Source organism: Hyla sarda, chromosome 6 (assembly GCF_029499605.1).
Source record: "Hyla sarda isolate aHylSar1 chromosome 6, aHylSar1.hap1, whole genome shotgun sequence".
NCBI lineage: Eukaryota > Metazoa > Chordata > Amphibia > Anura > Hylidae > Hyla > Hyla sarda.
This window is the reverse complement of record NC_079194.1, coordinates 267866696-267892128: the sequence shown is the minus strand read 5'-3', so window position 1 is coordinate 267892128 and position 25433 is coordinate 267866696. Positions and strand designations below refer to the sequence as shown.

Sequence of the window (25433 nt, the reverse complement as noted above, 5' to 3'; positions counted from 1 at the left end):
TAAAAACGCATACAGTTTACTTTTTTCCATACTGTTCCATCCGTTTTTTTGCCATACGGTTTTCTTTAGAAAAACGGATTGAAAACAGTATGGCAAAAACGTAGTGTGAACCCAGCCTAAGGCTGGGTCCACACTACGTTTTGTCCCATACGGGAGCGCATACGGCAGGGGCGAGCTAAAAGCTCGCGCTCCCGTATGTTACCGTATGCGCTCCCGTATGTCATTCATTTCAATGAGCCGACCGGAGTGAAACGTTCGGTCCGGTCGGCTCATTTTTGCGCCGTATGCGCTTTTACAACCGGACCTAACACTGTGGTCAACTCCCGTATGTCATTCATTTCAATGAGCCGACCGGAGTGAAACGTTCGGACCGGTCGGCTCATTTTTGCGCCGTATGCGCTTTTACAACCGGACCTAAAACCGTGGTTGACCACAGTTTTAGGTCCGGTTGTAAAAACGTAGTGTGAACCCAGCCTTACTTGGACAAACCCTTTTCAATATGCCCTGTAGTTTGAATGGGGGCTGAAAAGTCAATAGGGTCTGCGGCTGATTTTTTTGCCACCTGTAATTCCGTTGCCTGTTACACTTAGGAGAACAAGCCCTTATGGGAACATTCACATATGAAGATTTTGCTGCATATTTTGCTGCAGGTTTTCTGATGCTGATTTTCCTACCCATTGACATCAGTGAGTAGGAAAATCAGCAGCAAAAAATCTGAGGCAAAATACACACCTATCCTGAGGGTACAGTGCCATGTTTCACGCTGCCCAGTGGGAAATATGCTGCATATTCTCCAATCAGCTTACACACAGGGCTACCCAGCAGCAGTCCTGTGTTTTCAGTGAGGTGGGGCTGTGCACCGGAGTGACTGTGCCATGTGGCTTCTGCCTCCAAACCCCACCACACACACAGGGCTGCCACCAGGTAGCCATGTGTGTATGCTGATTGGAGAAAATGCAGCGTATTTCCTGCTGCACAGAAGATTTTGGGCAGCGTGAAATATGCTGCGTAAGTGCCACTTGGGACCATACCCTGAACAGGGTTTTTTTTTTTTGATCAGGATAGGCCATTAATATCTGATCTATTGGGGTGTAAAACCTAGCACACTCCTGCAGATCAGCTGTTTGCCAGAGCCATAACACCCACATATATGGTAAAAATAGCCAGAAGCTGATAGCTTTGTACTTTCTTTAGTGACCTGCAGTAAACTAGTATGGTCCCTATACAATGTATAGAATTGTGTGATTTCACCTCTTATTACTATATATGCAAGTACAAAAAATAAATGACAAACAGCTGATTTGCAGGAATTCCACATGTTGAGCCCCCACCATGCAGATATTAATGGACTATCCTAGCATAAGGAAATATGGGAAAAAGAACTGACATGTTACTTCTGTTTCATTTTTTGCTGTACAGTTCAGTGCTGAAGCTCCCATTGAAGTCAATAGAAGCTTTTTGTCTGCCCCCTACCCACACCATCACTGTGCTACGATAGCTCAAAGAGAACTGCAGTGTTTCATACTGATACCAATGCTTCTTTTGCCAATGGACATATACTGATTTACCGTATTCATACTATTTAACTGTTTGTTTTATATAACATCGTAAGGTTTATAATACACTTTCACCAGACTATTCTAACTGGAGTATAGCAGCTTTGTTTTTTTTGTTTTTGTTTTTTTGGCAGCTATAATGTTATCACTTTATTACAGGGTCACCCAGAGATAGGTTGGCGTAGGCCCCGGGGCTAAAAATTTGATAGGGGCTCCAATTCTATGACTGGGTCCTGGAACTCACCTGAACTCCCATTTCTTCCTCATTTAAAAGAGGTGGGCGTACATGCACATGCCCTTTCCATCTCGCATACAAAGGACTTCTTAGAAGTGGTTAGATGACCTTCACTTTCCTAGAATATACACTACCCATATAAAAAGTAAATGCTAAAGGCTCCTTTGCACCTGCAGTACAACCTGCCCCATTTATCTGGTTGTAATTTTAAATACCAAATCTGAAGAAATGGACTGGTTAGGGAGGGTGGTTAGTGGAGCACCCTCTAATTGCCAAAGGTGGTGGAGGCCCTGGGGCACAAGCTTTGTGTGCCTTCTCGAAAACCAAGCCCTGAGGTCCTTCATGCTTTAAGGAACTGTTCAGCTGTTGTTCTCTCATTCCCTATCCTACTTCTGACTCCTCCTATTTTATAATACATTCAATTTAGTATCTAAATTAAAGGCCTATAGAAATGTTACAGGAAATTAGATTTGTTTTTAAAGCAAGACCATATAATGAAATAGGAGATTTTCTTTAAAGGGGTACTCCGCTCCTAGACATCTTATCCCCTTTCCAAAGGATAGGGGATAAGATGTCAGATCGCCGGGGTCCCGCTGCTGGGGTCCCCCGGGATCTACCATGCAGCACCCACCTTTAGCGGCCTCCGGAACCGCTGGAGGTCCTCAGGCTTAGTCCATCTCGACCACGAGGACGGAGCATGGTGATGTCACGGCTCCGCCCCCGCGTGATGTCACGCTCCGCACCCTCAATGCAAGTCTATTGGAGGGGCATGACAGCTGTAACGCCCCTTCCCATAGGCTTGCATTGAGGGGGCGGGGCGTGACGTCACACAGGGGCGGAGCCGTGACGTCACTATGCTCCGTCCCCGAGATCGCCAGTAATCAGACCTGGAGCGAACACGTTCCGGGGACTGATTCTAACGGGGTGCGGCGTGGAAGATCCTTTGGATAGGGGATAAGATGTCTTAGCGCCGGAGTACCCCTTTAAAGATAATATTCTGTTTATTGTATACAGACCAGTGTTTCCCAAAACGGTGGCTCTCCACCTGTTGCAAAACTACAACTCCAATCATGCCCTGACAGCTGTAGTTTTGGAGAACGCTGGTATAGACCATAAAGAATGAACACATTGACAAGCTGCAAAAAAAAAAAAAAATGAATAATTTCCTGTAAGAATCTGGAGGCCATTAAAAGAATTCTGCTGCATGTCATCAGCACTGATGGAATCTGCTCACTGTCACTAGAACTAACCCAGCATCTTTAGCAGACTGGTTGGGGATTGGGCTTCGTTCACACGTGCATTTGCTTTCAGTATTTTTGTCTTTTTAACCAAATAAGAGTACAGTTTCCAGCAATGTCAACAAGCTAAACTTTTTCAGGACTTTCCCTGTTCCCAATGCTAAAATGTATTCCACTTTGTATTAAATGTTTATGCTCAAGTGTGTAGGTAACACTGCTCAAGTGTGTAGGTAACACTGCTCAAGTGTGTAGGTGACACTGCTCAAGTGTGTAGGTGACACTGCTCAAGTGTGTAGGTGACACTGCTCAAGTGTGTAGGTGACACTGCTCAAGTGTGTAGGTGACACTGCTCAAGTGTGTAGGTGACACTGCTCAAGTGTGTAGGTGACACTGCTCAAGTGTGTAGGTGACACTGCTCAAGAGTGTAGGTAACACTGCTCAAGAGTGTAGGTAACACTGCTCAAGAGTGTAGGTAACACTGCTCAAGAGTGTAGGTAACACTGCTCAAGAGTGTAGGTAACACTGCTCAAGTGTGTAGGTAACACTGCTCAAGAGTGTAGGTAACACTGCTCAAGAGTGTAGGTAACACTGCTCAAGAGTGTAGGTAACACTGCTCAAGAGTGTAGGTAACACTGCTCAAGAGTGTAGGTAACACTGCTCAAGAGTGTAGGTAACACTGCTCAAGAGTGTAGGTAACACTGCTCAAGAGTGTAGGTAACACTGCTCAAGAGTGTAGGTAACACTGCTCAAGAGTGTAGGTAACACTGCTCAAGAGTGTAGGTAACACTGCTCAAGAGTGTAGGTAACACTGCTCAAGAGTGTAGGTAACACTGCACAAGTGTGTAGGTAACACTGCACAAGTGTGTAGGTAACATTGCTAAGTTCAAGCCACTTGTCACATTGATTGTTGTATTTTTCTACCAAGACATCCATCAGAAATAGATGTCACAGTTTATTGCCCAAAAACAAAAAAAAACTACAATAATAAAGTCGATTAACCCTAAAGAGATTCGTCACTTCCTATTCTGGGGCATTAATATTAAATGTGAAATACCTGTAAACAAGACCAGGTAGCTAGGTGTACTTACTACATCAGTGTTTCCCAACCAGGGTGCCTCCAGCTGTGGCCAAACTACAACAGCCAAAGGCTGTCCGGGCATGCTGGGAGTTGTAGTTTTGCAACAGCTGGAGGCACCGTGGTTGGGAAACGGTCTATGTAGAGGAGAGGAGCTTCTTCAGGGTCCTGTACAGAACACAGTGTCCTAAAAATGTAGCCGCCCTTACCTGGTGTCCAAAGGAGCAGCTAACCCTGGCACAGGTAAAGAGTACAGAACATGTAATACCTCCCTGTACTGTAGGGGGCGCTACCAGACACCAGTCAGTGCATACACTTCAGAAATACAGGGGTTTTACCAGTGAATACCCATTCTGATTGGTCAGTTCTTCCAGCCATTGACACGTTTCACAGATCTGGACTGTCCGTAGTATTGTATGTTGAGTCTGGTTTCAAGTTACAATGGCCCAGAAAAGACAATTGTATGTTGAGGCCATTGTAAGTTGAGGGATCACTGTATCCTAGAGTTCACGCCGCCATCACAGATTCTGTTACAACCTAAACCATGGCATTGCCAACAGACTACTGAGAAAAATCTGACAGAACTAGCTATGTAGCCCCTCTAACCACAGCGTGGTCAGAGCCCAAGAAAGCAACAATTTTAACCACACATCCATGAACTCCATAGTACTCATACCCTGTTTGAAGAGGGAGAGGGTGGCACTTAATATACTGCCCCCCCCCCCCGCCCCCAAATAACAGGTGCCCATAGGCTCCCAGGTGTCTGGGCACACAGTGCACCCTTGCATTCACAGACAACCATGACATGTTGCAGTGTCGCCAATATAGGTGCCAGTATAGTGTGCTGGAGGCAGAGTGGCACATACATGGGAGACCCCAGACTGTTTACCATGCACAGAGAAGCCTGGCATAGGATTCACCCATACAGGCTGACACCTATAGACTGGCAGCACTGCCCAGTAATTCTCCTGCACTGCTGTGTGCCCCTACACACCGCGCCCTCCCCACATCACCCGTACACCTTCCTCACCTGCAGCCTGGCGATCTGATGGGTAAAGTTTAGCGATACCTGCGCGATATTCCAGGCAGGGAAGACAAGGCAGGGCACAATGCAGCAAGTCACCCACGAGCAGGACGGGGGGCACCCCAATGTCTCTCTCCTTCTTCCCCGCCACACGGGCCACAGATGATGGAAGAGATGCTGATGGAGGTGAGGGGCAGCGAGCAGCTCTGTGGTACTGGCGCTGGATGAGGGGAGGGATCTGGAGGAGGGAGGGAGGGAGAGATGGAGAGTGCGGGAGAAGGAGGTGGAGGGACGGGGAGGGCACAGCGCCGAGTGCAAGGCGGGAAAGAAACGAGTACAGCTGCTACATAAGCCTCACCTGTGCCTGCGCATCGCCCAGTAACCGCAGCGTCTGCACAGCCCTGTGTCGCTGATAACATTCCTTAATGTATGCAGATATTAGGCCGTGCATCACGAGACATGGGGGTGCAGATACCACAAAGTGCATAGTAAAGGAACATTCAGGCTGCATGGATTCGCTGAAAAAAGAAAATGCACATAATATGCCCAAAAATACGAATTCTTATTTGAATTACGCAAAAAAAAAAAAAGTTTTCCATGTTCACACTGTAAATTTGTTGTAGATTTTTCCAATTAATTTAAATAGTGAAGTCAAAATCTGCAAAAAAATAAATAAAAAAATGGAAAAGAAAATGATGGCATGCTTATTGTAAGGCCAAGGTAGGGGAACCTTTTTTCTGCCACAGGCCATTTGGATATTTAGAAGACCGGGTGGCTCCACCTCTAGGCAAAATAGGCAGCCGCCAAGAGCACCTTCTTGATGGGGGCGCCGCTCTGTCCACTGCAAGAAAGTTATAGCACACTGTGTCCAAGTCCTGATAGCAACCACTCACCCCAGTAGTAATGTGATTACATGAGGAGGAGGTTAGTTAGGCTAATTTCCACTTGTTTTTTTTTTTTCTGGCAGTTTTTGGAAAACTGCCACTGCAGTTTTTGAGCCAAAGTCAGAAGTGGATCCATATGGGAGGAGAAGTGTAAGTCCTTCCTTTATATGTCCTATTCCTTTTTAATATATTTCTGGCTTTGGCTCAAAAACTGAAGTGGCAGTTTTCAAAAAACTGCCAGAAAAAAATAAAAATAGTGGAAACTTAGCCTTAACGTGTCACCCCTGCAGTAGGGTGGAGCATGTAAAAGTGTTAAGGTTGTGGCAGAATTAGCTTTTGCCTAGGGTGGAAAAAATTCTTGCACCAGTCCTGAAAAAGACCATTTGTGGTCCATCCACAATTATTTTATTTGTGTTACAAAAAAAAATGACACTAGGTGTCTCCCTATTTGTCCGCAGCACATTTTACCCCATCTTTTGCACAGACTTTCAACTCCTGCTGGCCTGGCAAAAGTCCAAAATCAAGAAATGCTGAGGTTGAGCAGGGTGTGTGCAGCCCTATCCAATCAGAGCTCATCTAAACCTGAACTGCTCTGGGCTGTGTGTAGCAGAGTGAGGGAGGAAGTTCTCCCCTGTATGGCTTCAGATGATATCACGCCTGCTGGGTAACGCCCCTTCCCAGTCTGTGAATCTGACTGAGACTGAGCAGAAAATACACAGCAATATCAAGGTAGAAAACTAACAAATAATAAAAATAAAGGCAGGGGTGGTTTATCATGATGGGGGCAGTGAACTAGGAGGATTATAAAATTTAACAAGATCATAAGAGGTTTTTTTTCATTTTTGCACTTTAGTTTTTTCCCCTTTAGGGTATGATCACTACAAATTTCGCAGAATTTCACAAGCAGAGATTCCATCCTGGTGGCCCCGCCGAAATACTTTGGTGGTAGGGCGGTGTGGCACTGCGCCGTCACCACTGACAGCTATGCAGTGCTCACGGACTTCCGCGCAAAGAAAGAACATGTTCTTTCTTTGTGCGGATCAATTTCAGTGGCAGAATTGTCCGCTACTGAAATTCCGCAATGTGAATGGGTCCACGGAAGACCCATTCACACTAATGGTAGGAGTTCCCACCACGGAATTCCAACGCGCAATTCAGCACGCGGAAGCCATGATTTTATAAGCCATGATTTCTATAAATAAAAATTTCTTATGAAGTATATTAGAAAGGTTACAACATGCAAAGATGTACAACATATCAAAAGTTTTTGAATCTGATGGTGCCCATTTGACTTTAGTGACCAGTTTGAGGAGTGGCTGCCAAGGCTAATAAAGGCATAGGATGTATCAAGAGAGGCATAGAGGCTCGGGACAAAACATAGTTTTGCCTCCTGTGTAAATCATTAGTCAGACCACATATGGAGTATTGTTTCCAATTTTCGTTACCTGTTTATAAGAAAGACTTGGCTGAACTGGAGAGGGTGCAAAGGACGATGACAAAGATAATTAATGGTATGGGAGGATTACAGTACCAAGATAGGTTCACAAGCAAGCTTGGGGTTATTGATTTTGGAGGAGAGACGTCTTAGGGGCTATCTGATCACAATGTACAAATATATGAATGGACAATACAGAGATCTTTCTAGTGATATTTTTATACCTAGGCTGATAACCATGACAAGGGGACATCCTCTACATCTAGAGGAAAGAATGTGTCCCCATCATCACAGATGGTGATTCTTTACTGTAAAAGCAGTGAGACTATGGAATTCTAACAGATGATGTTGCCAGAAGGTCAAGAGGTACCTGGATGTTTTTCTAGAGAAATATAATATTACAGGTTATGGATAGTAACATAGTTCATCAGGTTGGAAAAAAAAACAGAGTCCACAAAGTTCAACCTATATCTCTAATCAGTCCCTACTGAGCTGATCCAGAGGAAGGCAAAAAGCCCTCATACTAGAGGTAAAAATTCCTTCCCGACTCCAAATATGGCAATCAGAATACAGTGGGGATCAAAAGTTTGGGCACCCCAGGTAAAAATTTGTATTAATGTGCATAAAGAAGCCAAGGGAAGATGGAAAAATCTCCATAAGGCATCAAATTACAGATTAGACATTCTAATAATATGTCAAAAAAAGTTAGATTTTATTTCCATCATTTACTCTTTCAAAATAACAGAAAACAAAAAAATGGCATAAGTTTGGGCCCCCTGCAGAGTTAATATCTTGTACCGCCCCCTTTGACAAGTATCACAGCTTGTAAACACTTTTTGTAGCCAGCCAAGAGTATTTCGATTCTTGTTTGAGGTATCTTTGCCCATTCTTTCTTACAAAAGTCTTCCAGTTCTTTGAGATTTCTCGGCTGTCTGTCACGCACTGCTCTTTTAATGTCTATCCATAGATTTTAAATTATGTTGAGGTCAAGAGATTGTGAAGGCCATGGCAAAACCTTCAGTTTACGCCTCTTGATGTAATCCCCCGTGGATTTCGAGGTGTGTTTAGTATCATTATCCATTTGTAGAAGCCATCCTCTCTTTAACTTCAGCTTTTTCACAGATGGCATCAAGTTAGCATCCAAAATTTGCTGAAATTTTATTGAATCCATTTTTCCTTCTACTCGTGAGATGTTCCCTTTGCCACTGGCTGCAATACAACCCCAAAGCATGATTGATCCACCCCATGCTTAACAGTTGGACAGAGGTTCTTTTAATTAAATTCTGTTCCCCTTCTTCTCCAAGCATACCTTTGCTCATTCCGGCCAAAAAGTTCAATTTTATCCTCATCGGTCCACAGAACTTGTTTCCAAAATGTATCAGGCTTGTCTATATGTTCATTTGCAAAGTTCAAATGCTGATTTTGTGGAAGAGGTTTTCTTCTGATGACTCTTCCATGAAGACCAATTGGTATCAGCCTCATGGGGGATTTTGCCTTCCTTTGGATCAACACTGTAAGGCTTTAATTTGAACTTGATGGACTCCTAGTCTTTTTTTCAACCTTACAAATTATGTAACTATGTAACTTATAGCTGCTACAGTGAAAACCACTACATAAATTATACAGTAGAAAAGATGAATAAAAAACTGCTTATTTTTAAAATGGTGTATACTTAGACTATACAGTCTAAACATATACTAGATTTATAACAGTGGCTAGACATGTGCAATTCGTTTAGTAACGAACACGGAACAAAACAAATTTTCCTGTTTTCGGATGTTACGAAAAGAATGCACGAAAAAAATACAAAATCCCGAAAAAGCATACAAATACGAATATACAGTTAACGAATGCATTCGTTAACTAACGCATAACGAATATGCATGTTAACAAACAACGAATGCATTTGTTATCAGTGTACTGAATGTCGGGGCCATGCATCAACTGCTATCCGGCAGCGCTTAATGCTTAAGCAGCTGCCGGATAGCAGTTGAAGCAGCCCGGGCAGGTTCACTCACCTTTCCGCGCTGCTCCGGGCCTTCCTCCGGTGGGTCCTGGGCTGGTCTGGGGCATTCATATGGGTCTCCCTCTGATGTCGTCATGATGCCGTCGCGCACGCCGTCCCGTCATCCAATAGGAATAGCGTGCGGCAGTGACATGATGACGTCGCTACGGAGGCCCAGTAAGGCCTTGCGGCAGACAACGGAGGACCGGAGAAGACCAGGAGAGCCCAGCAGAGCCCAGCGGAGTACCGAAGAGGACTAGGAGAGCCCAGCGGAGGCCCGGGGACACCATCGGGAGCAGCGGGGACAGGTGAGTAGGACTTTACTTTTTTACATTGCACGAATACCTTAACATACGAATTACCATCGTATATTGAGGGATCACTAGACATGTGCAGAACCAAAAATCAGAATTAACGAATGCATTCGTTGTTTTTAACGAATGCATCCGGTTTTTTAAACGAATGCATCCGAAAACAAAAACAAAAATTTCGCGGATGCATCCGAAAACCGAATATGACGAATGCACAGCATTCCGAATATTCACAGAACCAAAAATTTGTAATAAACGAAAACGAACAAAACGAAAAAAATGAAATTTTTGGTTCTGCACATGTCTAACAGTGGCTCAGGTTGTTTGAAATCCTGGTGCATCTTAGGGTTCTCTCCACAGCCCTCTTAGACAGTAATGGAGGAGGGGGGGGGGGGGGCTGAGACGACCACGGTGGCACAAAGCCCAGCACAGCCGGCATTCAGAACATAAATGTTTAGGATGAGATCGCAGGGTGGCCCAGCGGCCAGACCCCCCGTGATCAGACATCTTATCCCTATCATTTGGATATAATATGATTGAATAATATGTCTAAGGTCGGAGTACCCCTTTACCAATTTAAACCATTTGCATTTTCATTTTTTCCTCATCACCTTCTAAAAATCATAACACTTTCGATTTTGCACATAAAATTCCATATGATGGCTTATTTTTTGCGCCACCAATTCTACTTTGCAGTGACATTAGTCATTTTACGAAAAAATCCACGGCGAAATGGAAAAAATAATAATTGTGCGACAAAATTGAAAGGGGCTTCCGTTTCTATGCAGTGCATTTTTGGGCAAAAATTATACCTTATCTTTATTCTGTAGGTCCATACGGTTAAAATGATACCCTACTTATATAGGTTTGATTTTGTTGTACTTCTGAAAAAAATCATAAATACATGCAGGAAAATTTATACGTTAAAAATTCTCATCTTCTGACCCCTATAACTTTTTTTTTTTTCCGCGTACGGGCTGGTATGTGGGCTCATTTTTGGAATTTTTGCGCGTACGCCATTGACCATGCAGGTTTTATTAACAATATAGTTTTATAATTCTGACATTTCCGCACACGGCGATAACTCATATGTTCATTTTTATTTACAGTTTCTTTTTTATGGGAAAAGGGGGATGATTCAAACTTTTATTAGGGAAGGGATTGAATGACCTTTATTAACTTTTTTTTAAAACTTTTTTTTGCAGTGTTATAGCTCCCATAGGGGGCTATAATACTCCACACACTGATCTTTTACACTGTTCACTGCAAAGCCATAGCTTTGCATTGATCAGTGTTATAGGCGGTCGATTGCTCGGACATGACGGAGGCAGGTGAGGGGACCTCGATTTTATCATGATGGTCCCGATCAGCCCTACTGAGCTGCCAGGAAGCTTTTGCTTTCATTTTAGACACGGTGATCAACTTTGATTGGCACGTCTAAAGGGTTGGTGCCGCACGCTATTAGCCGAGGGTCCCGGCTTCATTAGCTGCTGGGACCAACCCGGCGGGACCCCGCGTTATATACCGGGCGCAGGGCGTACAGGTTCACCCTGCGTCCTTAAGAGGTTAAGACTGTCTAGTCTAGGTATTACCTATCTATTAGTTGGCTTTCTTTATGTCAAAATTGTGCCCCAGAATTTTGAAATATTTTTAGCACATTGTGCTTCATATGCTCCTTTCAGCAAAGACACAACAACTTTCCAGTAAGCCCTGCCTCCTTGTCAAGCAACAGTGGGTTAACATATGTAGGTTTTAATTACAATTAATGAATACATGGCCAGGAACAGAACATAAATAGCTGTTCATTGTATGGGATCATTAACATTATATTTTGATCCTTTTGACATTTACACACGCTCCAATAACCAATATGTTTATTAATATTTTTTTATTTATTTTTTGCGGGGTTTAAAAAATATAAAACTTTTTTTAGTGTTTATTTTACACTTTTTGTGTTTCCCCTAGGGGCATATTTATCACAATCATTAGATTACTAATACTGTTAAGTGCTATGCATCGGCATAGCACTGATCAGTATTGTTGGTGCTCTACTTCTCTGGTCTGCTAGAAGTCAGTATTGATCACGGCATCTGAGGGGTTAATGGCAGACATGATGATGCTGAAGTAAATACAGTTTTTAAACCTGCTTCATATTTTATTATATTCTTAAAGGAAAGACAGAGAAGAGATATTCAAAGAATTTAGCCCCACTTTTTCTTGCTTTAGCTGTGCCACATTTGCTTAAAATGTGGCGCACACTTTTAGCGCAACACATTCAGATATTTAAGCACCCGATTTAGCTCCCTGTTAGCAGATTGTTTTAAAAGGGTTATTGCTAGGCTTTTTGTGCTATTAACACCCTATTTTCAAAGGTTAAGTACAACTTTCTGGTGCACAAAAGTGTCGCAGAAATACCAGGTTGTCACGATTCGGCTTACAGGTAGTGGATCCTCTGTGTCAGCGAGGGATAGGCGTGGACCGTGCTAGTGGACCGGTTCTAAGAGGCTACTGGTGTTCACCAGAGGCCGCCGCAAAGCGGGATGGTCTTGCTGCGGCAGTAGCAACCAGGTCGTATCCACTAGCAACGGCTCAACCTCGCTGACTGCTGAGAAGGCGTGGGACAGAAGGACTAGGCAGAGGCAAGGTCAGACGTAGCAGAAGGTCGGGGCAGGCGGCAAGGTTCGTAGTCAAGATGGATAGCAGAAGTTCAGGTAACACAGGCTTTGGACACACTAAACGCTTTCACTGGCACAAGGCAACAAGATCCGGCAAGGGAGTGCAGGGGCAGTGAGCAGATATAGTCTGGGAGCAGATGGAAGCCAATTAAGCTAATTGGGCCAGGCACCAATCATTGGTGCACTGGCCCTTTAAGTCTCAGAGAGCTGGCGCGCGCGCGTGCCCTAGAGAGCGGAGCCGCGCGCGCCAGCACATGACAGCAGGGGACCGGGACGGGTAAGTGACCTGGGATGCGATTCGCGAGCGGGCGCGTCCCGCTGTGCGAATCGCATCCCCGACGGCCATGACAGTGCAGCGCTCCCGGTCAGTGGGACTGACCGGGGCGCTGCAGGGAGAGAGACGCCGTGAGCGCTCTGGGGAGGAGCGGGGACCCAGAGCGCTAGGCGTAACAGTACCCCCCCCCCTTTGGTCTCCCCTTTTCTTTGTCCGGTAACTGCCTCCCCTGGGATGAGGACACCGGGAAAGAATGGAGGGTTTCCTCAACGTGGAGCAGTGTGTCACCAGGACGGGGGCCATGAGGAGGCACTGAGGCTTGCCTGACGGGACTGGGAGGGGGGGAGAGGCACTTCCTATGGCAGGCAGAGTCCCAGTTCTTGATCTCCCCGGTGGTCCAATCAAGGGTGGGAGAATGAAGCCGGAGCCATGGCAGACCGAGGAGGACCTCAGAGGTACAGTTGGGAAGGACGAATAACTCAATCCTTTCGTGGTGGGGTCCAATACACATCAGGAGGGGTTCTGTGCGGTAATGCACGGTGCAATCCAATCTGACTCCGTTGACCGCGGAAATGTAGAGCGGCTTGACGAGACGGGTCACCGGGATGCGGAATTTATTCACAAAAGACTCCAAAATAAAATTCCCGGAGGCACCAGAGTCCAAGCAGGCCACGGCTGAGAGGGAGGAGTTGGCTGAAGGAGAAATCCGCACGGGCACCGTGAGACGTGGAGAAGCAGACTTAGAACCAAGAGATGCCACACCCACGTGAGCTGGGTGCGTGTGTGCGTTTCCCAGACGTGGAGGACGGATAGGGCAATCCACCAAGAAATGCTCGGTACTGGCACAGTACAGACAAAGATTTTCTTCCCTACGGCGATTCCTCTCTTCCTGGGTCAGGCGAGACCGATCCACTTGCATGGCCTCCTCGGCGGGAGGCCCAGGCGTAGACTGCAAAGGATGCTGTGGGAGAGGTGCCCAGAGATCTAAGTCTTTTTCCTGGCGGAGCTCTTGGTGTCGCTCAGAAAAACGCATGTCAATGCGGGTAGCCAAATGGATGAGTTCTTGCAGGTTGGCAGGAATCTCTCGTGCGGCCAGCACATCCTTGATGCGACTGGATAGGCCTTTTTTAAAGGTCGCGCAGAGAGCCTCGTTATTCCATGATAACTCGGAAGCAAGAGTACGAAATTGGATGGCGTACTCGCCCACTGAAGAATTACCCTGGACCAGGTTCAACAGGGCAGTCTCGGCAGAAGAAGCTCGGGCTGGCTCCTCGAAGACACTCCGGACTTCAGCGAAGAAGGACTGGACTGTGGCTGTGGCAGGATCATTGCGGTCCCAGAGCGGTGTGGCCCAAGACAAGGCCTTTCCTGAAAGAAGGCTTACTACGAACGCCACCTTAGACCGTTCTGTAGGAAACAAGTCCGACAACATCTCCATATGCAGGGAACACTGAGACAAAAATCCACGGCAGAGTCTGGAGTCCCCATCAAATTTGTCCGGCAGGGACAAGCGGAGGCTAGGAGCGGCCACTCGCTGCGGAGGAGGTGCAGGAGCTGGCGGAGGAGATGGTTGCTGCTGTAGCAGAGGCAGAAGTTGCTGTAACGTGGCGGTCAACTGCGACAGCTGCTGTCCTTGTTGGGCAATTTGCTGCGATTGCTGAGCGACCACCGTGGTAAGGTCAGCGAGACTTGGCAGCGGCACCTCAGCGGGATCCATGGCCGGATCTACTGTCACGATTCGGCTTACAGGTAGTGGATCCTCTGTGTCAGCGAGGGATAGGCATGGACCGTGCTAGTGGACCGGTTCTAAGAGGCTACTGGTGTTCACCAGAGCCCGCCGCAAAGCGGGATGGTCTTGCTGCGGCAGTAGCAACCAGGTCGTATCCACTAGCAACGGCTCAACCTCGCTGACTGCTGAGAAGGCGTGGGACAGAAGGACTAGGCAGAGGCAAGGTCAGACGTAGCAGAAGGTCGGGGCAGGCGGCAAGGTTCGTAGTCAAGATGGATAGCAGAAGTTCAGGTAACACAGGCTTTGGACACACTAAACGCTTTCACTGGCACAAGGCAACAAGATCCGGCAAGGGAGTGCAGGGGCAGTGAGCAGATATAGTCTGGGAGCAGATGGAAGCCAATTAAGCTAATTGGGCCAGGCACCAATCATTGGTGCACTGGCCCTTTAAGTCTCAGAGAGCTGGCGCGCGCGCCAGCACATGACAGCAGGGGACCGGGACGGGTAAGTGACCTGGGATGCGATTCGCGAGCGGGCGCGTCCCGCTGTGCGAATCGCATCCCCGACGGCCATGACAGTGCAGCGCTCCCGGTCAGTGGGACTGACCGGGGCGCTGCAGGGAGAGAGACGCCGTGAGCGCTCTGGGGAGGAGCGGGGACCCGGAGCGCTAGGCGTAACACAGGTGTTACTAAGGACTCAGCGTTTTTCCATTTTTGCACTTACATTTTTTCTTCCTTACCTTTTAATAATCATAACCCTTTCAATTTTCCACTTAAAAATCCATATTAGGGCTTATTTTTTGGGCCACCAATTCTACTTTGCAGTGACATTAGTCATTTTACCAAAAAATCCATGATGAAACAAAAAAAAAACATATTGCAACAAAATTGAGGAAAAAATGCCATTTTGTAACTTTTGAGGGCTTATCTTTATTCTGTAGGTCCATACGATTAAAATTATACCCTACTTATATAGGTTTGATTTTGTCTTACTTCTGGAAAAAATCATAACTACATTTTATTAGGGAAGGGGTTAAATCACATTTATTAACTCTTTTTTTACACTTTTTTTTTGCAATGTAATAGCAGTACATTGATTGCCAGCACTGTTCAATGCTATGCCATAGCATTGCATTGATCAGTGTTATCGGTGGTCGATTGCGCAAGCCTGGATCTCAGGTTTGGAGCAATCAGTCGCCGATCGTACGTGCTGGAGGCAGGTAAGGGACCCTCTGCTCGCGTCCTAGCTCACTGGGACAGCGCTGTTTCACCGTGGTAGTCACGATCAGCCCGCTTAAGCAGCTGGGAGTGCTTTTCTTACAGTTTAGATGCGACGATCAACTTTGAACACCACTTCTAAAGGGTTAATAGCGTGCGTTACCGTGATCGGTGACGCGTGCTATTAGCCCCGGGTCCCGTTAGCCGCCGGTACCAACCAGATATGATACAGGGCCACCACGTGACCCAGCATTATATCACGGGAGCAGGCGCAGGGCGTACCTTTTTTTTAAATATTTTGGTAGTGGGACAAATGTATCCCAAATTTTCTAAAGAACAAACACGCTTCTGAAAATGAGATGCAGTTAAAGGGGTACTCCGCCCCTAGCTACTGCCTTAGTTACTCTGGCCACACATATAGATGTGGAAATGTTTCCCACAGGCTGTTTAAGTGGACATTCAAACTCACACTTGTCTTCCAGAAGCCTGTTCAGAGAGCAGGTACAGATATACTGGTCTCCCTTGTGGTAAGATCCTCTGGAAAATGGAGTTTGAGAGAACTTTCCTCCCTGCCTAAGGTCACTTTTCCCAATGAGCCTATGTCTGGTGTCTCCTCATCCGGTGGCTTTGAACCCGTCAGACTAACCTCTGCAATACCAGTGCAATGGTGAAATGTTCTGCAAGAAGAAGCTTGAAGCCTTGCCACCCCATTAGCCCTATGATTTCCCAATTGATCTTCTACCTGGGACTTCTCCCATGTGGAATGGTTTATCCATTATCCTTGCCCAAGACCCATGTGGTGGCGGACTACAAAGGAAAATCTCAAGAGCAAATTTATCTGGAAGTCAGTTTCTTTCTTGTTGCATAGAAAGATGGGTCTCTGCATCTCCACAAAGATTATTGTGGGCTGGCCGTATCTGTAGCCCACAGATATTCAACAAACTGGGCTTGTGAGGAGCGTTGAACCTGCGTTCAAGCCTTGTGATGGCCACTGGTCATGCTTTATGGCCTGTGCAGTGCTTCTGCAGTATTTCAAGAATTCACAACATCTTCTTGGGATTTGTTGTTCAATTATGTGGTGGTGTATCTGAATTAATGCTATACTTAGCTACACTCCCAATCTGTCCATCTATCAGAAGCATGTGCGACTAGTTTTACAGTATTTGAAAGAAAATGGACTGTATGCCAATCTTGAAAGGAATGTGTTTGAGGAGTCCACCCTACCATTCCACCCTACCATTCTTACTCTCCGGATACTCAACTCCTTTCATGTGTTGCTAGTGAAACTTCTGGTCTTGAATTCTTACTCTCCACAACTACTGCAGGTGTAGAATCTGAATTTAAAGTGAAGGACATCCTCTAGATAGTTGGTGGCAAGAGGTACTTCTTCATTAAATGGAAGAACTATGGTCTTTAGAAGCGTTCCTTGAAACCTAAGGATAAAGTTCATGTTCCGAACTTCATAAAGCAATTCTTCTAGCATGTCTGGACCAAGAAGAAAGGGGTGTGGGGGGTACTGTAACACAGGTAGTATGCAGCCGCTGGCGTTCCTGTCTCCTGTGCTCCTGACCTAAGCCTGTTTCCCGACTCAGCCTGATCCTCCTGTACTGTGTTTCCCTTCAGTGTAGAACCCTGCGCAAGACAGTTTTTTTTTTTTTAATCCTGTAATTTCTGACTGTTCCCGTCTGCTCCCACAAGGAGTTTGTTCCACTTCTGCCTGATCCCGCAACATGTCTGTCCAATCTGACCCACTGCCCCTAACGTGTGTCCAATTCTGCCCACTCCTGCTAACATAGGACTGTGTGGACACTAGGGTTCAATGCTCTGCACCATCATATACAGTAGGAATGTATAGGAATATAGGAATGTGTAAAGACACTAGGGTGCAATGCTCTGAACAAAGTGAAGAGCATTGCACATTAATGTTTGTGCATTCCCATATGAGGGTGCAAAGCATTGCAACCTATTGTCTGTACATTCCCATATGAGCGGTAGGGGGGTGCACCCCCCTACCACTTATATAGTAATCTACAGACACTAGGGTGCAGCGCTCTGCACATACACCCATGTGTGTACAGTGTACACACTGCTATACACATGGGGGGTATGTGCAGAGCATTGCATTCTAATGTCTGTAGTACAGACACTAGGGTGCTAAGCATTGCAGTCTGCAGTACAGACACTTGGGTGCAATGTTCTGCACATACCCCATGTGTATAGCACTGTGTACTACAGACTAGGCCTGGGTGAGGTGATAGCGTGGGACTAGTTCTCCAGGGCAGGCTCCACAAACTAGTGGCCATTTTACATCATATGTGATGTACCATGTCACCTGTCGGCAGGGAGAGAAGACAACAGGAGAGCAAGGTGAGCTCAACGAAGGGTGGGAGTTGGGGCTTAAAGAGGTACTCCGGTGGAAAACTTTTTTTTTTTTTAATCAACTGGTGCCAGAAAGTTAAATTGACTAGTAAATGACTTCTATTAAAAAATGTTAATCCTTCTAGTACTTATTTGCTGCTGAATACTATATAGGAAATTATTTTCTTTTTGGACCACAGTGCTATTTAGGAACTGTCCAGAGCAGCATATGTTTTCTATGGGGATTTTCTTCTATTCTACTCTGGACATTTCTTAAAATGGACAGAGATGTCAGCAGATAGCACTGTGTTCCAAAAAGGAAAGACTTTCCTCTAGTATTCAGCAGCTAATATGTACTGGAGGGATTAATTTGTTTTAATGAAAGTCATTTACAAATCTGTTTAACTTTCTGGCACAAGTTGACTTAAAAAAAAAAAAGTTTTCCACCGGAGTACCCCTTTAACTTATAGATGTGGTGTGGGACTGTACAGGATTTGCAGGACCTGCAGGCATAGTGCCTGACCACCCTCTCCCACCCACATGTTTTTCATTGGGTCCTGCGGGATCCCAATCCCAATACAGGGCTCTACTCCAGTGTATGATAGAAACATAGAATGTGTCGGCAGATAAGAACCATTTGGCCCATCTAGTCTGCCCAATAATCTGAATCCTATGAATAGTCCCTGGCCCTATCTTAAATGAAGGATAGCCTTATGCCTATCCCATGCATGTTTAAACTCCTTCACTATATTTGCAGCGACCACTTCTGCAGGAAGGCTATTTCATGCATCCACTACTCTCTCAGTTAAGTAATACTTCCTGATATTACTTTTTAACCTTTGCCCCTCTAATTTAAAACTATGTCCTCTTGTGGTAGTTTTTCTTCTTTTAAATATGATCTCCTCCTTTACCATGTTGATTCCCTTTATGTATTTAAAAGTCTCTCTCATATCCTCTCTGTCTCTTCTTTCTTCCAAGTTATACATGTTATGGTCCTTTAACCTTTCCTGGTAATTTTTTTCCTGCAATCAATGTACTAGTTTAGTAGCTCTTCTCTGAACTCTCTCTAGAGTATATATATATCCTTTTGGAGACACGGCCTCCAGTACTGCACACAATACTCCAAGTGAGGCCTCACCAGTTTTCTGTACAGCAGCATGAGCACTTCTCTCTTTCTACTGCTTATACCTCTCCCTATACATCCAAGCATTCTGCTAGTGTTTCCTACTGCTAGTGTTTCCTACCTTTAAGGCTAGGTTCACACTACAGAATTTCCGCCTGCAATTCCTCTTTGAAATTGCGGGCAGAAATTCCGCTTACTAAAATGTATAGTGTAGTGAATGAGTTTCCGTTCACAAATTCACACTTCAGAATTTGTGAAGTGGAATTTGTGAACGGAAAATCCGCTTGAAAATTTCCGCCTGAAGAATGGAATTGATCATTCTTCAGGCGGAAATACTCGTGGAACACATTGCAGTCTATTGGAGACTGTAGTGTCTGCGTGGTCCTAGCGCTGACTGATTCAGTCGGAGATTTCTGCCCGGAGATTCCGCAGTGTGAACCTAGCCTTATTCTTCTGAAATAATTACTCCTGAATCCCTTTTCTTTAGATACTGAGGTCAGGACTGTGTCAAATATTCTATATTCTGCCCGAGGGTTTTTACGCCCCAGGTGCATTATCTTGCACTTATCCACATTAAATTTCAGTTGCCAGAGTTCTGACCATTCTTCTAGTTTTCCTAAATCCTTTTCCATTTGGCTTATCCCTCCAGGAACATCAACCCTGTTACATATCTTTGTGTAATCAGCAAAAAGACCATTCCCTTACCATCAAGACCATTTGCAATATCACTGATCCGGATTGGCGACCATGTGTCTGAACTCTGAGCTAGATAAAGAGCACCTGGATGCTTCTGAGCTACTCAGCAATGTTGCAAAAACCAGCTCTGCTGCCTCAGACTCTATTTGCTGTGTAATACCATCTACAGCATCAGCTTCCCTTTCCTTCCTGTATACCTGGTACTTGGCACCAGAGCATTCTGGCCTAGCAGGCCAGCTGCCAATTAACCAGGACCACTCTTTCGGTATTTTTCCTGCAGCTGAAGTCCAGCTTCTGCATTCTGGAGGGGGATAAAGGGTGAAGACTGGGGGAATACTTAGACTCTGCTCCCAAGTTTGACCCAAAGCCAAACTGCTAAGCACACAGCAGGTCCACACCCACTGGAGCGTTACTCTGGCTTTGTATTTATTGATTGCAATTAAAAATCCGAACATGTGAACACATCCTAAAACAGATAAAAAATGTATTGCAAGTCATGCATGGTAGCTTTTAGGTGCACACAGTTTAGGTGCTGTTTGATCAAGAGATTGCAAAGTAACCTCCACTCATACCATCTAATGTATAAAAAAAAAAAAAAAAAGATCAAACCGTATAATTACTAGTATCCATAGAGTGTTGGTCAGCAAATAAGACCCTACAGACAAGATTATTATTACAATGATATATCATGTAATTATTTTAATATAATTAATATTTAATATAAGAAAAGTAATACACCTAATACAGTTATGCCATTAACAGAGGCCTGATTATGACAACCCCTAATTCATTTTAATTAAATCAGATCTGCCACCAGAGCATCAGACGCTATAAATGTAAATTAATGTAACAGCACTGTCTAAGAAGGATGTTGTGCAGAAGGATTGCTAATAATGCCTATTGTAAAGACTACTTATGTTATAGAGGTGCATAAAGCCTAATGTAGGGGACATAGCATTTTAAAAACAAGAAAAAATGCACAATTTTTTATTTATTTTTTATTTTTTTAATACTGAGGGGCATTCCAGCCAAACAAGCACATTGCCTTTTTAGCCCCCATCAACTTCACTTTGAAGGTTATAATAGCTGGATTTGGTGTTTACTGAGTAAAGCTTAGCAAAGCCAATAGAAGCCAAAGAGATAGAAACTAGACCAACCTGTCTTGGTTATCAGTGACAGTTCCAGTTGTTGGACCACTCCAGCCATTCAGACATAATCTTATAGAGAAAGAGGAGCTGAACAGATTTATATATATTCAATGTTGAGGAGAACTAGTAATTTTTTCATGGAAATCTTGCACATTCTGAGACAAATAGTCAAGTGGACGGTCCTGCTAAGGGATTGATTCCTATATAGGTGTGTGAAAAAAGGAAACAGGCAAAAATGCAACTATGTGCCTTTACTCCAACAAATTACAATAGTAAAAGATGGTGATGATTATGTGCTCACCTTTTGGTGTTGTACTCAGAACACAACACCTTGTAAAGCATGTATAACCCACTGCTCGTGGTAAATAGATCGAGGTACTGCCTTCATCTATCCTGTCCATGAGAAATCCTCTGGACGGTCTTATACAGCTATGCAGGAGCTTACCAATGTAGGTGCAAAAATGATGTTAAGCACCTGGAAACATCGTTTTTGCAACTACATTGGTGGGCTCCTGCATAACTCAGCGATTGATGGCACAATTGACAAGTAGCTGTAGTTTGACTGCCCACTTTACTACTTGGCCCAGAATGAACATTTCCCACAAACTATATATGAATCTGCCCACTATCTCCTGATCTAAAACATCAGTCTGGGCTGCATGAACTTTAAAAACTGCAATTATCACCTTCTACATGTTTGTCATCAGCCCTACAATTGCATCAGACAGTGTGCCTGTGGACAGCTTAATTAAACATCACAATCTATAATTTACCCTTTAGCTGTAATGTCAGTTTATTTGTTTTTGTATTTTTCTGTTTAGATGTGTATTCACACACTAGTTTGTTCAGAGCAGTTTGTTATTTTACCTGGATAGGGAATACTTAATGCTCTGAGTGAATAAGAACTCGGGTGGAGTTATTTAACCAGAGTTCTCCTGCAATCTGGTGCTGGTGATTGAGTGCAATACTACTATGTCTGTTTGTGTTTGTTCTGACTGTCTGCTTGAGCATTTACCTTGTATTTATCTTGTCATTTTATTTGGGTTTTTAGCCATGGTTATATAGCATGCTCATTGTATTTTAGTCTGTGTTATATTTAGGATTATGTTTGTTTGTTCTGCTCTGTCTGTGTTTACACTGTACAAATCAAGAACAACCTATTTCATATGCAATATATTTATTAAAGTACAACACTATATTCGTGTAGCGACTGGAACGGGCCAGTAGTATTTACATTGACAAAGAAGGATAGTATAAATTGGATCATAGATGAACAAGGGATGACTGGTAAATCTCTATCTATTGGGCCTGCCTGGCGATACTGCAGGTCCCCTGTCTTTATGACCTGGGCCTACACTGGAATCTCCTAGTGACCCTAGGCTACAGAGGGGACAACCAAACAATATTACTGTGTCGCCAAGGAGCAGTCGAACATGGCCATTAGCCCATAAGATCTAATAAATTGGTTGTCCCCTCTGTAGCCTAGGGTCACTAGGAGGTTCCAGTGTAGGCCCAGGTCATAAGGACAGGGTACCTGCAGCATCGCCAGGCAGGGCCAATAGATAGGGATTTACCAGTCATCCCTTGTTCATCTATGATCCAATTTATACTATCTTTCTTTGTCAATGTAAATACTACTGTCCCGTACCAGTCGCTACACGAATATAGTGTTGTATTTTAATAAATATATTGCATATGAAATATGTTGTTCTTGATTTGTGTGATGTTGTCTTAACATATTTCCTCTTACCCCAGACGAGTAACATCTACACAAGTTACGTCTATGCGCTCTATGTTCACACTGTGTCTTAGTCTTGCTTGTACCTTGTGCTCTGTATGTTATATTCCTGTTTGGTATTCTGGAGTCTATTCAGACTCATCCGGTTCTAGTCTAGTGTTTCATGTATTATATTTCTGTTTCCTACTGGGTCAGCATTTTGTGTCCGCTGGCCAGTAGCCTATTTGGCTTTATTATTAATGGCTACTCTTATAGTGGAGTGGGGAGTCCAGTTTGTATGTTCTGTGTCCCACTGTGAACAGTGTCCTATATTTATATCCTGTTTGGTTGATCTGATCTTTGTCCTTTGTACTTGTACCTGCTTGTGATAGTTCTTAGTAATTTACCTGTTCAGTTTAGTGTTTTGCTCTCAGTTATCCTGTCTATCCCTTCATTTCCTGGATTCTGCTGTACACTCTTATCATGCCTAGTCTTGTTCATTTTATCATGTCTGCCGTTTATCTGATATCCGGTTTATGAACTGTTTGTTAATTCACTATATTCTGCTCTGTTTGTGAGTTTATATTCTGTACTGTTAGTATTTGTATTATGTCTGGTATATCTCGTTGTCAAGTAGTTTTCTATTTCCGTTTCTGGCCTGTGACCGACTATGTAAATTATGTGTTTTTACGCTACTTCACTTTGGCGCAGGAAGGGACCGGTGCCCAGTTGTCGATCCATCATTTAGGGTGGATGGGCAAGTAGGCAGGGAGAGATGTTTTAGGGTCAGTTTAGGGCTCACTCTCCCTGTCCCCCCAGTCGGTCCTGACAGTAGCCCTAGCCTTACAAACCTTTTCCAAATTAAAGGAACCCAGTCTTTAGGACCTATTTGCTTGATATAATGAAATTGGACAGAAATGCTATTTTATTCAGGCAAAAGTCAATTTATAACTATGGACTGTCTGATTGCAAAAGCTCGCTGCTTTACTATTCCTTTACAATAATTCTCAGAAATATTGCTTAGTTTAAAGGGGTACTATTAAATCAAGGGGTATTCCAGGGTAAAAACTTTTTTTTATTTTTTATATCAACCGGCTGCAGAAAGTTAAACAGATTTGTAAATTACTTCTATGAAAAAAATCTTAATCCTTCAAATAATTATCAGCTGCTGAAGTTGAGTTGTTCTTTTCTGTCTGGCAACAGTTCTCTCTGCTGACATCTATGCTTGTCTTGGGAACTGCACAAAATGGAAGAGGTTTGCTATGGGGGTTTGCTTCTACTCTGGACAGTTCCTGAGACAGGTGTCATCAGAAAGCACTTAGACTGAAAAGAACAACTCAACTTCAGCAGCTCATAAGACTGAGGTGTGTCTGTTTTGCTGACAGATGCCTTTCGAAATCTAATCCCCAACATGCCATAATAGATTCCAAAATGAAATAATAGATTGTAAGCTCTGTCGGGCAGGTTTTATAGGCCTATTTATCTATAAGCCGTTTATATATTAAGTTATGGAGCTATGTAACCATCGGGGGAATCACAGCCATCTTCTTTTTTCGTTGTTCTCCTGATCCCACTTTCCCTTGTCACTTTATCTTACTTAGCCCTCAGTGTTCATGTAACAAACGATGTGCCCTCCGATCCTGGGAATAAGGGATCTATCACTAATTATACCCCAGACGCTCCGCAGAGCGAGGGGATGTGTATAAATTAGACCACAGAAATGAATGCAAGGAAAACATTGCTAGAAGATTTCTGAATTTAACCTTTAGCTGCTACTTGGTCAGCAACACTTAAAATGACTCCGGAGTTCCTTCTCCCTTAAGCAATAAACAGATTATCACTGTTAAATAAAAATAAGCTTTCTATGATGATTTCTACACACGTCTAATAATAACTTCTTTTCTCTATTTTTTCCCCCCCACCCTATCTTTCACCCTCTCTCCTTTAGCAAACAGTACTCTTCTGGGAGGAGGAGGAGGTAAGTCTATGTTTGTCTTCTGCTCCCTAGGAGACTCTTTACATTTTCTACTTGATGCTTACAGCAATATACAACACTATCTGTCAGATGCATTTCTATCTACCGTTTATTAGGGAAATAAATGTACCATGCATTTATTTACTGAAGGTGCATTTTTTTCCACTTTGGCCCTTTGTAAATGTAGTAGGTATTTATCTAAATACTCTGGCATATTGATATAAACAGTCATGACTGAAGATTCTCTGAAGAATTATGTCATGGGGCATAAGACGTGTAATCCACTGACCTTTATAGCTTCCTTAATCCCTTAACGCCTGACGAAAAAGCCGGAATTGCTTTGAAACGTGTTGCGTGGATCCTTTGTGTGCAATAAATGTACTTATATATACTTCTTGTGGCAGCGCAATTCATCTCCCTTTCTTGGAACTCCTTTTACCTATATTTGCGCCTGGACGCTGGGAGCCGCAGCAGCCACTATTACAGGATTCCTGATCAAGCGCATTGATTGTTGTGCCTCCATTCGCACAACTCGCATAGGTGGGTGCCTATTTGATTGGGCTCTTTGCTATCTCATCCATCAGGTTCCATCCAGGGGTGCGCACCCTGTTCTCTTTTGTATTAACCCCTGCGGCGGTACTTTGTGCACCGGACGTACATTTACGTCCTGTGTATGGCCGCGAGCATCGGAGCGGTGCTTGCGTCACACAGGGCAGGTTCCGGCTGCTAGCAGCAGCCGGGGACCCGCCGATAATGGC

At 44.2% G+C, this 25433-nt stretch overlaps 2 protein-coding genes across 10 annotated transcripts in view; one reads left to right on the top strand and one right to left on the bottom strand.

Moving 5' to 3' along the window:
* FLRT1 (fibronectin leucine rich transmembrane protein 1) overlaps positions 1-5399 on the bottom strand; it is a 330213-nt gene extending 324814 nt beyond the window's left edge. Inside the window, exon 1 of one of the 3 annotated variants that reach the window (XR_008845341.1) lies at positions 5135-5399. The gene's annotated coding sequence lies outside the window, so the exon portion shown is untranslated. The remainder of the gene's footprint in view (positions 1-5134) is intronic. The other 2 variants (XR_008845340.1, XM_056527238.1) reach the window with 2 other exon arrangements.
* The window catches only part of MACROD1 (mono-ADP ribosylhydrolase 1), a 578339-nt gene that overhangs the window by 161612 nt on the left and 391294 nt on the right, over positions 1-25433 (top strand). For 6 of the 7 annotated variants that reach the window (XM_056527250.1, XM_056527251.1, XM_056527252.1 and 3 more), the window contains exons 1-2: positions 5139-5314; positions 24649-24678. In XM_056527250.1, the coding sequence (XP_056383225.1) occupies positions 5254-5314; positions 24649-24678 (91 nt within the window). In that variant the 5' untranslated portion in view covers positions 5139-5253. Of the gene's footprint in view, positions 1-5138; positions 5315-24648; positions 24679-25433 lie in introns of those variants that run through there. The other variant, XM_056527246.1, reaches the window with a different exon arrangement.